This window comes from Podarcis gaigeae (genome assembly GCF_964106915.1).
Source record: "Podarcis gaigeae genome assembly, chromosome: 3".
NCBI classification, from domain to species: domain Eukaryota; kingdom Metazoa; phylum Chordata; class Lepidosauria; order Squamata; family Lacertidae; genus Podarcis; species Podarcis gaigeae.
The window spans coordinates 97,543,495-97,559,408 of record NC_139680.1 but is presented as its reverse complement, the minus strand read 5'-3'; the positions used below and the strand labels follow the sequence as shown (position 1 = coordinate 97,559,408).

The window sequence follows — 15,914 nt, the reverse complement described above, 5'->3', positions numbered from 1 at the left end:
ATTTTATATTAGTTTGCTGAGATGCAGAAAATTCTCTGGTAAACTGGTGTGAATCAATACAGTGGTACCTTGGTTTACAAACTTAATTCATTCCGGAAATCCGTTCTTAAACCAAAGCATTCTTAAACCAAGGCGTGCTTTCCCATAGCAGCGGGAGACTCAATTTACAAATGGAACACACTCAACATGTTCTGCTTCCAAGGAAAAGTTCACAAACCAAAACACCTACTTCCGGGTTTGCAGCATTCTTAATCCAAGTTGTTCGTAAACTAAGCTGTTCTTAAACCAAGGTACCACTGTATATGGGCTGAATCCAACAAAATCCATGGAATCCCCAGTGTATAATTTCTTTATTAGTATTTATAAAATGTTAAAATTGGTTAATTGTAATGATTTGATGTTACAACTACTGTGGTCCCCCCCCCCTTTGTTATTGTTGAACTCTAAATAAAGTCTTATTCTGTTTTTAAAAAAGGAATCCCCAGTGCAAATTCCGGAATTGGGGGAGGGGAGGCATGCAGGGAGCGTGCAAAGTGAGGAAACAGAGGAGCAGATTGTTGTCCAAGTTATACCCCATTGTAGTGCAAATATGACTGTAGGTGAGTTGTTTACCAGTGAGGATTCTTGTACACCCATATTTTCCTTTTTTAAAAAAAAAAAAATCCTGACAGAATCAATCGAAAAGGAAAAGAGCCAACCCGAGACCACCCTTATAAGCACACAATAACTCCTTACCCTTTTCCTCAGGTTGTAGGTCAAGATGAGGTTCCTGGAGAAAGAGTGTGAGAAGGCCGTGTAGAACTCCAGCACCTTCTGTAAGGCATCTCTCTTGATCACGTGAAGGTCACAGTATGTCAGAGCCCTTACGTTGGCACAAGACTGGGCGAGGGTAGTTTCTTTCCAGAAGACATCCCCAAAAACATCTCCTTTGCCTAGGAAAAGACAACAGCAATAATATCCACGATCAAAGGACAGCCTCAGCGCCGAGACTCAAACAGCAAGAGCAGAACATTTCCACAAGAGGTTTCTTTCTTCCTTCCTTTTTACTGAAAGTGCATTTCTCATTTCATTCCATGTTCTGAACACAGGGCCCTCTGGTTGGAGTCCAGGGACAAGATCCAAATATCCCTGTACACGGTGACATGCTGCCAACAACCTTCTCCCCCAGTTGGCACTGTCAGACCAGATTCAAATGAGAAGCCAAGGACACAAGGAAACATTTCCCATGTGGTCACTCTCTCATTTAAATCAACCTATCAGCTGGTGCTGGTTCTGTGTAAGCATGCAGGTTGTAGTACACTTGGTAGAATTGATTTTTTTTATTTGATATTTGTATTCCACTTTTCCAACAACAATGTTGGGTTTAAAGCGGCTCACAATCATCATCTTTAAAATGTGCAAACATTACAGTCCCTGTAATCCTATCAAAAACAGAATAGCAGTAAAAAAACAAGGCTGATAAAACAAACAAATTCAATGCAAACTCATAGTGCTTCAAAGTACATAAGGAAGAAAGCTATCATGCTGAGGAAAGGAAACAAGCAGCATTCTCCAAGATAGACGTTTGAGACAATTTATCTTCCTGGGCTTGTATTCTTTTTGTATGCTGTACCTATAATATGGCAAGCAGGCTGGAGAGTCTGTAGATAGGCAAATGACAGTGTTGAGACGTAACACTAAACCATGGCTTAGCACTGAGTCAATGGGCCACAGCAAGCAACAGACCTATGTTCTCCCTCCTCTCATGTGCAGCCAGAAAAAGAACCCCAACAGCATTTATTTTCAGTTTCTCTGCATCTCAGCTCATTGTTGAAGCCAAAGTGGGAATCAACTAATCCTTCTCTGTCAAAACAAGCCAATTTCAAACCATGGTTTCTCAAGCTGGCTTGTTTGACCACAGTAAGTGTGCAAGCCCTGATCCCCAGTTTGGATACAGCAAAAAGCCCTGATCCCCAATTTGGATACAGCAAAAAGCTGATTTGGATACAGCAAAAAGCTGAGATTCCATTTGGATACAGCAAAAAGCTGAGATTCCATTTGGATACAGCAATAATTCAGGGAAATTCAGAGGAAATACACCAAAGTCCTTTTTCCAGCCATGTGGCAAGAAAAGAGGCTAGAGTGTATGATTTCAAGGCTTCCTGCAGTTCATTCACATAATGCCAAGCCATTAATTGTTTACGATCAATTGATTTTAACTCCACCCTTCAAGTCACTCCAAAGTGTGATGTATCAAATGAACCCTACAAGAAATCCAGTAAGAACTTTAAAACAATATAAACCAGTTCAACAACTACAGTGGTACCTCGGGTTATATACGCTTCTGGTTACATATGCTTCAGGTTACATTCTCCACTAACCCAGAAATAGTGCCTCAAGTTAAGAACTTTGCTTCAGGATGGGAACAGAAATCGTGCTCTGGCAGTGCAGCGGCGGCAGGAGGCCCCATTAGCTAAAGTGGTGCTTCAGGTTAAGAACAGTTTCAGGTTAAGTACGGACCTCCAGAACAAATTAAGTACTTAACCCAAGGTACCACTGTACACCCCTCATGGCAAACATCAGTGGCCTAGTCAGGGTGGGCCCAAGACATTTTGCTGCCTCAGAAAAAGGACAAGATGGTGCTCTCTCATTCTATATAAAGAACCAAGTGAAGTGGCAACAGGAGAGGGACCTTGACTGCACCTGAAGGCAACAGGCTACCTTTAGGCACTGCTGAGGGAAGGGGGAGCTGCCCCCAGCACCTGCCACCTCTGGTAGCTGCCTCATTATGTCTAATGGTAGGGTCAACCTTGAGCCTAATACACCAAGAACCCACATCATTAATGAGAAGCATACTTTAGCTGGCGCTGAAAATCCACAAATGTTGGCGCCAGGCAGTTTGGTGTTATATATGGTCACAGCTACTATGTATTCAGAGTTATGCGTACTCTAGGCAAGCAGAATGCAATGTTTTTCAAAGGCCAGCAGTCAATCAGCTGAATTGCTCCACAGAGTTCTGTGCTTAAAACTATCTGGTGGCTTAGCATAAATCCATTTATCCAGTCTTAGCACTGGATTCAGAATTCTCAAGCTAGCAAAATATTTAGTTAAACAACTCTGGTAACAGCGATTGACCCGTTCAATTTAAAATGTGGATTGCTTCCAATAATATATAAAGATCTATTCCATGTAAGATTCCTAATAAAAGTAATTTCTCCTGTGCTGTTCAAGTCAAGAAAATGTACCTTTATTAAACTTTGTAAAAATTCTAACTGTGCTAAGGCACTGATATTTAATTTGCCAATTAATTAATTAGAGTAATTTGTGCAAAGTAAGACAGTTAATAGCATAAAAAGAATGTTGAGTGTCAGCCTGCTGTTAATCCTTCAAAAATGGCTAACAACTTAAAAGCTGTCAGTCTCTCTTTGCTCCTTTTTCTTTACTCGGTGGCTAAACAGTGTAACTGGCAGAGTTGATAAAAGCCACCTTGAGCTTTTGATCTCCCACACAGTTTCTTCATATATGATTTAACCTGAATTCAATGGTGCTGCTTGATCTATACCAACAGAAGAAGAGCACTGTCCCCTAAAAGTGTGTGAATAATTTACTTCTTTCATTTATTTGAAAACTAACCACAATTACTCTTCCAAGTTCACATGAAAAAATATTGTATGGCCTAAGAAATCTTTAAAAAAAGATCTGATAAACAGAAATATTTTCTCCTCAGAATCTGAAAGAACAGCCCTGTTGTCATGTGGCCATATTCTATAAAGATATAATAACAAGATAAAGAGTCTGTATTCATTTAGCAGATACCTTTTCCATTGGGTAGATGCCAAATGACCAGTGGGTCCAACGCAAACACTTAAGATTCAAAAATATTTTCCTCATGTCATATAATAGAGCACATTGTGGTAATAGAGCAATGATCAAATTGCAAGATAGGAGTTTGCTATATAGGCAGTCTCCCATTTACATGCGTTCAATATGTGTGCAACTGTGTATATGCACATCACGCTGAACCTACAAGGGACATGGAAACGTCATAAAGGCATCACTGAAATGTCACTAAATGGGCAGAGTGGGGTGACTGCAGACGCTTTCAATAATAATAATAATAATAATAATAATAAATTTTATTTATATCCCGCCCTCCCCAGCTGAAGCTGGGCTCAGGGCGGCTAACAACAATCAAAATAATCCAATGGGTTTCAATTACACATGATTTTGCTGGCGGTGCCTCGTAACCTCCGAATAAACGGGGGGCTGCTTCTCTTTGGGTTGTATCCCCCTAATCAGGAGAGACTCATTGAAAATAAAGGCCATGACTAACTTATTTCTTTCAATAGGTCTACTCTGAGTATAACTTAGGGGGATACAACGTTATGTGTGGGATCCACTTAACCACCAGCAGCAAGCACAGCCAAGCTCTACCCCCTCTTGCCCCCATGGGCCTCTGAAATTGGCTCTGGGCAGCTGCAAAGCCCCCAGAACAGCACACAGGGAGAGGAGAGGGGGAATCATTCCATTTGGCAAACTGAAATGTTGCCCCCCCCCCCGGTAAGATATCCTAGCATGGTCCAGTAGGTGTGGGGCATGGGCTCTTTAGTGCTTTGAAGATGGGGAGACTATGTCACATGTGTATGATTGGCAGTCATCCTTTGTAGGTCCTGTAGGTTGTTATATTGTTGAGTGGTTGGTTGACGGAGATAATATTCAAAGTAGTAAATGACTGTTGTGGTTCTGTGCAATGGATGGTGAGTGAGATTGGGTGAGTGGCTACATGACTAATGTTTTATGTTGGTTGTAATTTTGCATCATACTGTCTTGTACTGATCTCTGATTATTCATATCAACATGGATATTGTTTAAGTCTTTGAGTGTTGTTGTTTTACAGAAATCATTCTAGTCTTTATTGTACTTATTGTGTAGAGATGATAGACAGACAGACAGACAGACAGACAGACAGACAGGATAGATGAGTGATAGATAGATGATAGATAGATAGATAGATAGATAGATGATAGATAGATAGATAGATAGATGATAGATAGATAGATAGATAGATAGATAGATAGATAGATAGATAGATGATAGATAGATAGATGATAGATAGATAGATAGATAGATAGATAGATAGATAGATAGATATAGATAGATGATAGAGATAGATAGATAGATAGATAGATAGATAGATAGATAGATAGATATAGATGATAGATAGATAGATATAGATGATATAGATAGATAGATAGATAGATGATAGATAGATGATAGATAGATAGATAGATAGATAGATAGATGATAGATAGATAGATAGATAGATAGATAGATAGATAGATAGATAGATAGATGATAGATAGATAGATAGATAGATAGATAGATGATAGATAGATAGATAGATAGATAGATAGATAGATAGATAGATGATAGATGATAGATAGATAGATAGATAGATAGATAGATAGAGATAGATAGATAGATAGATAGATAGATGATAGATAGATAGATAGATAGATAGATAGATAGATAGATAGATAGATAGAGATGATAGATAGATAGATAGATAGATAGATAGATAGATAGATAGATAGATAGATAGATGATTGATAGATAGATAGATAGATAGATGATAGATGATAGATATAGATAGATAGATAGATAGATAGATAGATAGATAGATGATAGATAGATAGATATAGATAGATAGATAGATAGATAGATAGATAGATAGATAGATAGATAGATAGATAGATTAGATAGATAGATAGATAGATAGATAGATAGATAGATAGATAGATATAGATAGATGATAGATAGATGATGATAGATAGATAGATAGAGATAGACAGATAGATAGATAGATAGATAGATAGATAGATAGATAGATGATAGATAGATGATAGATGATAGATAGATAGATGATAGATATAGATAGATAGATAGATAGATAGATAGATAGATAGATAGATAGATATAGATAGATATGATAGATAGATAGATATAGATAGATAGATGATAGATAGATAGATAGATAGATAGATAGATAGATAGATGATAGATAGACAGACAGAAAGACTGGGAACCCCTTTGAGATCTTGAGAAAGTAAGCGGTTGCTAAACGGAAATAATACATCAAATAAAATCCAACTCCCTTGTATGGGGGGTGGGGGCAAGGTTTAAATATTTTTGTGCCACATTATGAGTCTATCCCATTGAGTTGGGACTATCACCTTCGGCACTTCTGAGTAATAGATGTCCTTGCGGGTAAAGTAATAAACCAAAGCCGTTTCAGAGAAGCATTACAAGAACAATTATGTCAGTATGCTTTAAGATTGCAATTAGATAAAATTAAACCAGCAGGGTTTTCTCCTTCTAGAGCAAATGGGCCATTTAACACCTTTCTTCTACAGAATGGAGCACACACACATTTCCACAGGGGTAACATGGTTTTTTTGAAAGAAAGAAAAATTCCTCGGGGATGATGACTTTGTGAAAAATAACTTACTCTGGAAATCTGAGGACACGCAATCCATGCCATCCGCCTGTGCAATGTGCTCTCTTAATCAGAGTAAACAAATGAAACCACCCCAATCCCTGGTGGCAGTAAACAAATTAAAATAGCTGGGTTTGCATAACAAATGCATGCATGGTCACACTATAATCATAACTTTAGTTGGTTTATTGATTTTATCTGCTTTATTATAGCTATTTGTATTGAGGTGGAAATTATTCCATACCAAACTGGAATCCTAAAAGGATCAGATTTTTTAAAAGTATTTTATTTAAATGCTTTAAATCGAATACCCCACTCCCCTTTGTACACAATGTTTCCTACTTAAAAGAGGCAGGTCCTAATGTACTTCGCCACATCATTTCCAGCCAAAACTTCAGCACAGCAAGGGAGATACAATGTTTAGTCAACAAAGATAGCATTTGCACTTTTCCAGTATTAGTGTAGAAATACTTCTGCATATGTTTACATTCTAATAATAGAGATATGTTTTGGTTTTGTAAAGCAGGGCTTTGATCAAGGGTAGTCAACATGGTGCCCTCCAGATATTGCTGGACTACAAGTCCAATGGGCCCCAGCCAGGATTGGTAAAGTTCTTGTAGCCTAACATCTCAACAGCTATCCCTGAAGTTATCAAAGCTCTACACCTTTGTCTGGAGTGAATCTTAAAGGGCCAGCCCCCAGGGTGCCTCCATTTATCAACATAAAGGTAGGTAAGAGTAAGATCACCCAGTGAATTTCCTGGGTGGGTGGAGATCTCACAGGAGATCTTCAAGAAGAGACTGGGCAGTCACCTGATATAAATACTCTTGCTCTGGATTTCTAACTTGGAGTAGGAGGCTGGATGAGATCTCCCTTCCATTCTACAAATTTATGACTAGGCAGGGAACTGAACACAGATTTGCTTGGCCTAACTCCAAGATCCTGGAGTATTGTGTCCAGTTCTGGGCACCACAGTTCAAGAAGGACACTGACAAACTGGAACGTGTCCAGAGGGGAGCAACCAAAATGGTCAAAGGCCTGGAAACGATGCCCTATGAGGAACGGCTAAGGGAGCTGGGCATGTTTAGCCTGGAGAAGAGGAGGTTAAGGGGTGATATGATAGCCATGCTCAAATATATAAAAGAATGTCACATAGAGGAGGGAGAAAGGTTGTTTTCTGCTGCTCCAGAGAAGCGGACACGGAGCAATGGATCCAAACTACAAGAAAGAAGATTCCACCTAAACATTAGGAAGAACTTCCTGACAGTAAGAGCTGTTTGACAGTGGAATTTGCTGCTAAGGAGTGTGGTGGAGTCTCCTTCTTTGGAGGTCTTTAAGCAGAGGCTTGACAACCATATGTCAGGAGTGCTCTGATGGTGTTTCCTGCTTGGCAGGGGGTTGGACTCAATGGCCCTTGTGGTCTCTTCCAACTCTATGATTCTATGATTCTATGTTTCTATCCTATCCACTACGCCAGACTGGTTCTCAAAAGATACCCTTCTAGCACGATGAATATCATTTGGAACTGAGATCACGCTTTCCTCTTAGGAACTGAGTAAACCTGATTTATAGTAACGTTATTATGCAAGAGAACACAGCGTATTCAATAAGCCAAGAGCAATAAGCTCACCAAACGAAATATTGTTGTAGGAGGCTCAGCCTCCTAATTTCAGCGTAAAGTTGGCTCTAATGGCATTAAAAAAAATATTGCCTGTAAATTCATTCATATCTTTTTAAGGCACAAAGGACATTTTGCTCCTAAGATACATAGATCATTCAGTCACAAAATAATAATAAAAAATGCAGTTTATTTCTCAGTTGCAAGGTGGGATAAGAGCATAACTCCTAACAGAAAATCACATTCCATTAAAAGAGAAACTGAGCGATTATAGTTTAGTGAACACACCCCCCCACACACTTTCAAGTACAATTTTCACGATGATTGCTATTCAAAATCCTGAGGGGTACTGCTGAATAATCAGAATTCAAAATTTGTGGAACAGGTTAATTAATATTAAGACTATTGACCTGTGTTCTTAATTGACCAATTAACAGTAGAGCCACTGTCCTTGTTAATGACAGTCATAACCACAGAGGGATCCTTCAGCAGCCCTAAAGTGTGGTCTCCTCCATCCAGCCAGTCTTGAGTACAATCCTGTAAGCAGAACCGGCCCGCCCATGAGACATACTGAGGCAGCTGCCTTGGGTGACAGAATCCAAGAGGTTGCACCACGGCAGGTGACACTGATGATGGATAAGCAAGAAGCATTGGTGGCGGCTTCCAGGTTCTGGTGAGATCTTGTGAGAGCCCTGCAAAATCTCATTGGAAGCTGCTGCCACAGCTGCTTTTCCTTGTGCGCCCATCTCACTTAAGAGGCCAGGGGCCAGCGCTGTCCGGAGACACTAAGATGACCAAGGGTATGGAAACCAAGCCTTATAACAAACAGCTGAAGGAACTGAGTCTGTTTAGAATGGAAAAGTGGATACAAAGAGGAGATATGATAGTCATCTTCAAATGTCTAAAGGGCTGTCACATGGAAGATGGAGCAAGCTTACTTTCTCCAGTTCCAGAGGCTAGGACCCAAGCCAATGGCTTCAAGTTACAAGGATCCTTCCAGCTAAAGATTCCAGCTAAACATCAGGAAGAATTTTCTGACACTAAGAGCTGTTTAACAGTGGAACAGTCTCCCTCAGGAGGTTGTGGACCCTCCTTCCTTGGAGGATTTTAAGCAGAGACTGGATGGCCATCTGTCATGGATGCCTCAGTTGAGATTCCTAGATGATCCTCAGGGTCCCTTCCAATTCTAGGTAAAGGTAAAGGGACCCCTGACCATTAGGTCAAGTCATGACCGACTCTGGGGTTGCAGCGCTCATCTTGCTTTATTGGCCGAGGGAGCCAGCGTACAGCTTCTGGGTCATGTGGCCAGCATGACTAAGCCGCTTCTGGCAAACCAGAACAGTGCACGGAAATGCCATTTACCTTTCCGCCAGAGTGGTAACTATTTATCTACTTGCACTTTGACGTGCTTTCAAACTGCTAGGTTGGCAGGAGCAGAGACTGAGCAACGAGAGCTCACCCCGTCGCGGGGATCCGAACCACTAGGATCAGCAAGTCCTAGGCCCTGTGGTTTAACCCACAGCGCCACCCGCCATTCTATGATTCCCTCTTGGGCCACCTTGGGGGCTGCATAGTCAATCCAGGCAAGAAAGAGGAGCTCTTACAGAATTACATTCCAGCCAAGCAACAAAACCCAGTAAGGGAGAGAATGCGAGGTCTGATGTGAGGTGTGGCCTAGGGAAGGAAAGGGGCCCAGACAGAGCCCCAAAGGGCAAGTAGAGAACCAGGGAGGGAGGGGATGACAACATGAAAGGGGACTGTTGACAACAAAAGGCTTGGAAGAGGGAGACATCAGCATGCTGGAGGACTCCAAACTGTGACTGAGACTATTTATATATGCCTTTCAAATAATTTGCTGCCCCCACCTTGCAAATAAATAAATAAATAAATAAATAAATAAATAAAATAAAAATTGGCTGAACCAGAATACAAGCAGTCTTTTGGGTACCTAGTTGAGACAGAGAGACAAATTCAGATACAAATGCAAGTCAGCTTCCCCAAGTAAAAGAAGGAGAGGAAGAAATAGGGGGGGAAAGAAACAACATCTAAGGCGTTTGCTCTATAGTATACAGTGGTACCTCAGGTTAAGTACTTAATTCGTTCCGGACATCCGTTTTTAACCTGAAACTGTTCTTAACCTGAAGCACCACTTTAGCTAATGGGGCCTCCCGCTGCCACCGCGCCGCCACTGCACAATTTCTGTTCTCATCCTGAAACAAAGTTCTTAACCCAAGGTAATATTTATTGGTTAGCAGATTCTGTAACCTGAAGCATATGTAACCCGAGGTACCACTGTATTGCTCTGTCTTCTCACTTTCCTGATGGTATATTTCCTTCTAAGTGATAGCTACATTTGTTCTGAAAGATTTAAGGTTGCTAGGCTGCTGTTTTTTCTGCAAGGCTAATGTGAGCAACAGACACTGCACCGCATCTCTGTGAGATTTTACTTTACCATTAGAAAGGTGTGATAGAATCGCATCACCACCTGAAGGCTGGATCAGCCTTGTTACTTATCTACATCTTATGGGTTATCACATGGTCTTTCTCTCCTTGCTTTGTTTCCACTGTGTTGAAGTGGAAAAACCTTTTTTATGTGCTTAGTGCCCTCACTGTGTGGCTGAACTTTCTGGCTAAAAATAGAGCAAATCTACATTTCAAAATGCTTTGGGCTTTGGTTGACAGAATAGGTTTTAATGTTCTTTAATGCTTCTATGCTGTTAATGATGCCTGGAAATACTGTGTTAAACAACAGCATTGCAATAAATATATCCAAGACGGGATGGGGAGGGAGAGGGAAGAGGGATGGATGGGTCCCTTACTTCCAATGAATTATAAATTCATGGATGACCACCACTAGCTGTATGCTTCTCCCCAGCTATAGTGTATATTATTATTATTATTATTATTATTATTATTATTATTATTATTTTGGGGGAAAACACATTCCCCCTTTTTCAGAGGAACTCAAGGTGGCTAACAATTTTCCACTTTACTCTGTATTTGTTTCTGTGTTTCTGTTCCACTGCAGTTCAGCTTCCGACACCCCTAGTAACAAATCTCAATAACCAAACAATATTTACAATAAAAAGAAACCCTAAGCAAAACTCAAACAAAACAGCTGATTTTTAAAAAAGCAAAAAATGAAAGAAAGAAGCTACACAGGAATTCACTTTCAGAATAAACATTTGGTACACAAATGTGAACACGAAGACAGAATGTAATGGGAGAACCTACCCAAAATTGCAACAACTTCATCATCCTGGATAACTTCCAAGGATCCCGAAACCACAAAGCAAAGATTGTCCACGCTCTCTCCAGCATGATATATGAGATCCCCCGGAGCACAGTGCACCGTCTGAAATTCCATGGCAAGAGCTCGCAGGCACCCATCGCTGGCCAGCCTAAACGCAGGGTGCTCTTTAAAAACTTTTCGATTCAGATGAACGCAGATGTCCGCTCGCATGTCCTTAGGGCAAATCTGCAGAACCTGGGACAACATTACAAGAATCAACCTCTGCAAGAGATTCAAGTGTGCTACATCCACTGTGTGCTGTCATTATGACATTTTTTTTCCTTTAAAAAGCATCGTGTGCTTGTGCAGGAGATTCATTTTGGCTTCCTGTTGGCTAGCCAACTTATAATTGGCTAAATCCCTGACCCTGCTTCTTTGCTCTTTTGGACAAGTGGCTGCAGCAATGGAATCTAGCCATCTGTCTCTTAAGTGATGTGAATCCCTAATAACAACCATGTTTTTAGGTATTTGCCTTTGAATTTGGAATCCTCTGCATCTACCTATGTGCATGGAAGCTGTGACACTGCTCAGCAGATGTTTGTTTTTATAAAATAAACTGAAACATCTCCGACTGCCAAGATAGCAGACAGAAAATAATTAATAGTAATCATTAAATCTCATTGGGAATGGTGGCAGCTGCTGAAGTTATAATTGCAAATGTTAAACAGGAATCTGTCAGGGAACGCAAAGTTAGAAAATTACTTTTAAAAGTGAAATCCTCACTGACCCTGAAATTCCTGCACCAGCCTCAACATTAAATTAAAAAGCTCTTCAATATTAAGGAAGAAGATATCTGTACAAGACCAAGAATAAAACTGTTATTTAGGACAAACACATTCTTTGGTAGCTACTGAGCTGCCAAGATAATAGTCAAAGGTTTTTTGTTTTTTTAAGACAGTGAAATCAATAGAACAGAATGCATATCACATACTTAAATAGGGCATGCAATTGAAACAGCACACAAATGCTTAAACTTTTTGGAATGTATATATGATCAGGGGGCTTTCAAATTCCTTTGTCATGAGAAAACCAATTAACCTACAGTAGCAAATAATCATCACATACCTGGCAGGGGGAGAGAGATATGTGGCCAAACATACATTGGCTGCCTTGCTAATTACACCTCCCAACACCCCCCCCCCAAAAAAAAATTGTAGTTCACATCCAAGACCTGGCACATGCTTAAATCTCTCTAATGAGGTTAACTTTGGTTGGATTCTGTTTTATTTGCATTTTGTTAAAAGCTCATTTTATTGAAACCTCCAATTTTCATTCATGGTCAAACCAGCGCAGAACAGTGGTATCATTGCATCAGTGGACAAACACAATAGCATCATATAGTAGTTGCTAGTATTCACATGCCTAGGAAAAGAAAGTTTGCTTATTGCTGATGATTTTTCTTCCACTAGAAAAGAAGAACCTTTTTCTCAAAATACACTCAGATGTGGAATTTCCCAACAAGTCCTGGCCTTTGCCATTGCCTTGGGGCAACTAGAAGACAGCTACCACGATGGCAACTGTCCTTAGAATAAACTTGTTTTACTAATATGCTTGTCTAACATACCTTTGCTTAATGGTAAGGGCAGAACTAGAACTTATTTGGGAAACACAGGATTTCTGAGTTATTTTATCGTTATTTATAAAAGTGTTTGTATATCGCCAATTCATACAATGGCAATGTATAGCAATATATACAATGAAAAATAAAAACGGTACAAAACAATTGTTAAAGTGTCTGTCTGAACCAAAAAAAATTTTAACAGTTACATAGGCCTTTCAGCATAAGACATCTAAAAGAAAATGTCTGAAAATCAAAAGCAAGGTACCTGCCAAATCTATGCATGATACTGATAATACTTTCTTTCAAATTTACAGAACAACCACCACTTGCCTTCTGCAACAAATTATACCATAAGTGGCTTACTAAACATAAAACTAAGAATCATTTATAAATCTACAACAAAACAATAAAATACTAGCATTGTTGCCTTTCATCAACATACATGTTAAAATGTAACCAAAACTGTTGTGATGGCTTGTTTCAATTGTTCAGCCCATTAAGGTGGCACTGTGGTTTAAACACTGAGCCTCTTATGCTTGCTGATCAGAAGGTTACCAGTTCAAATCCACATGAAGGGGTGAGCTCCTGTTGCTCTGACCCAGCTCCTGCCAACCCAGCAATTCCAAAGCATACCAACGCAAGTAGATAAATAGGTACCGCTGTGGTGGGAAGGTAAATGGCGTTTCTGTGCGCTCTGGTACTCATCACGGCATTCTGTTGCACCAGAAGTGGTTTAGTCATGCTGGCCACATGACTCAGAAGGCTGTCTGCAAACAAACGCCGGCTCCCTTGGCCTGAAAGTGGAGATGAGCGCTGCAACCCATAGTTGAATTTGACTGGACTTAACCATCCAGGTGTCCTTTACCTTTACCTTACCTTACATTTGCAAAATAAATCAATAATGCTTAAATTAGCTTTTACTGTTTTAGTTTCTCTATACCCTCTGTACCTCACCAAGCAGGTAAAATCAAAGCATAGTGATTCAGGGGATAAATTCACCTTCAAAATATTTGCTTAGAGAGATGTATTACATGACACACATCAGTAGTGACAGCAATGCAGGAGTGTAGAAATCACATTATGATTTATTCATTCCACAATGTTCTTGAAGTTGTGTTTGTATGCAAATTCAGTGGAGCTTGAGAATTGGACTTTAGAATTTATGGACTGGTATTGTCATTACTCAAGTCTTAAATTTGTTAGCCTCTGCTATCAACACAGGCTTTTTTAAAAAAGAACCAGATACTAAACTCCACTGCCTATGATATGAATATGTCAATTACAGAAATCTATCAGAATATATCTCTTTTAATAGTTGAAGAATTGAATATTTATTTATATTTATTAAAGCAATTCTTCAAGGTGAAAATGGATAGCTGTGATTCAATAACCTTTGCATTCTTCTCATGAAAATGCCTTTGGCGCAAGAGGGCAGAAGTTTGTTTTGAAATTAGCCCACCTTTTGTATAGAAATAAAAATAAAGAAAAGAGAAGATGTTAAATAGAGGAAACTGAGGATGCTTTTCAAGTCATGACTGAATAGAAATGTTGCATGAGAACATAAGAAGAGCCTGTTGGATCAAGCAATGGGCCGTGCAGTCCAGCATCCTATTCTCACAGTGGCCAACAAAATGCCTGTAGGAAACCCACAAGTAAAACTCAAGCGCAAGAGCCCTCAGCCACCCTGCTGTTTCTATTCAGAAGTGGAGGCAGAGGATAGCCATCCCACTCAGAAGCTGTTGATAGCTTTATCCTCTATGAATTTGTCTAACTCTCTTTCAAAGTCATCCACGTTGGTGGCCTTTCTTGCCTGCTGCAGTAGCGAGTTCCATAATTCCATAATTCTACACACAGAATATGCAATGGACCAAGGCACCGGCAGAGGAAGCAGAGTGCACTGCCCCTGGCAGCACAATCCCGGTGGGGTGCCATCGCGGCTGTCCCCCACCCCCACCTGTGCTGGGTGCCACGCCCCAAGGACGTGCGCCATGCCCAGGTGGGCCTGCTCTCTGCTCCCTGCCTGCTCTCCGCCCCCCGGTGCCAGAGCATGAAGCTCCACCACTGGACCCAGGGACTTGCCCTCTCTTACAAGGAGTAAGGGTGTGGAAGCAGGTGCCAGTTGAAGAAACAGCATTCATATTTACTAAAATTCACCAACAATTTTGAGCCAGAGAAGCTGGATTTCCTGGATTTGTGGATTTGTTTATTTAGTACACACAGAACGCACTCAAGGCACCATTCGTAGGGTTCACGGGTGTCCAATTCCATGGGGATGCCCACTACTGCAAGTAGGGTATTTGTGCTTTTATCTTGTGAGCCCTGAGATCTTCAAACGAAGGACAGTGCTGTATATTAATAGTAGCAGGCCTAGTAATGGAAGGCTAGGCAAAGCAGAATCAGCACCTTGGAGAGGGACCTACATAAATGTGGGTTTCAGGACCTGTTTGTGATCCAGCTGGGACAGAACATGCAAATTGCCTCCGCTGTGTCTTGGAACAAATGGCAGATCTTTGTAGCCTGGGCTATAGGTATTAATTGACTAGAATCCCCCCCCTCCATTGTGAATCTGGTCAGGGAGATCTTCTACAGTTGGCTTCTTCTAGGACTTGGGGTTCCAGCCTGTGGTGATATCTCCTCTGGACTCTCCTGATCCTCTAGATCAGCGGTTCTCAACCTGGGGGTCCCCAGATGTTGTTGGACTACAACTCCCATCATCCCTGAGCTCTGGCCTTGCTAGCTAGGGGTGATGGGAGATGTAGTTCAACAACATCTGGGACCCACAGGTTGAGAAAGGCTGCTCTAGATAGTCTGTGGCAGAGGTCTCTTCTCAACGTTCAGGGAAGGCGAGGAAGCTGATTGCACCTTTTCATGGGACAATTGAGGGAGTGGGTTCATTTTATCCTCAGGGCTGCTGTCAGAGGAGAACTCTGTGGCTATAACATCCAGAGGAATCTTGGTCTGCAGCAGT

The 15,914-nt window shown here is 40.7% G+C and overlaps 1 protein-coding gene and 1 long non-coding RNA gene across 6 annotated transcripts in view; one reads left to right on the top strand and one right to left on the bottom strand.

Annotated features, from left to right (window-relative positions):
• Positions 1-14,309, top strand: part of LOC310842209 — an 84,233-nt gene extending 69,924 nt beyond the window's left edge. Inside the window, exons 2-4 of the long non-coding RNA XR_014563000.1 lie at positions 748-1,023; positions 7,002-7,202; positions 11,122-14,309. This is a non-coding gene — a long non-coding RNA (uncharacterized lncRNA). The remainder of the gene's footprint in view (positions 1-747; positions 1,024-7,001; positions 7,203-11,121) is intronic.
• Positions 1-15,914, bottom strand: part of KCNH1 (potassium voltage-gated channel subfamily H member 1) — a 218,021-nt gene that overhangs the window by 97,189 nt on the left and 104,918 nt on the right. For all 5 annotated transcript variants that reach the window (XM_083733198.1, XM_083733194.1, XM_083733196.1 and 2 more), the window contains exons 9-10: positions 11,328-11,580; positions 736-932 (exon numbers count right to left, since the gene is read on the bottom strand). In XM_083733198.1, coding sequence (XP_083589324.1) covers positions 736-932; positions 11,328-11,580 — 450 coding nt within the window. The remainder of the gene's footprint in view (positions 1-735; positions 933-11,327; positions 11,581-15,914) is intronic.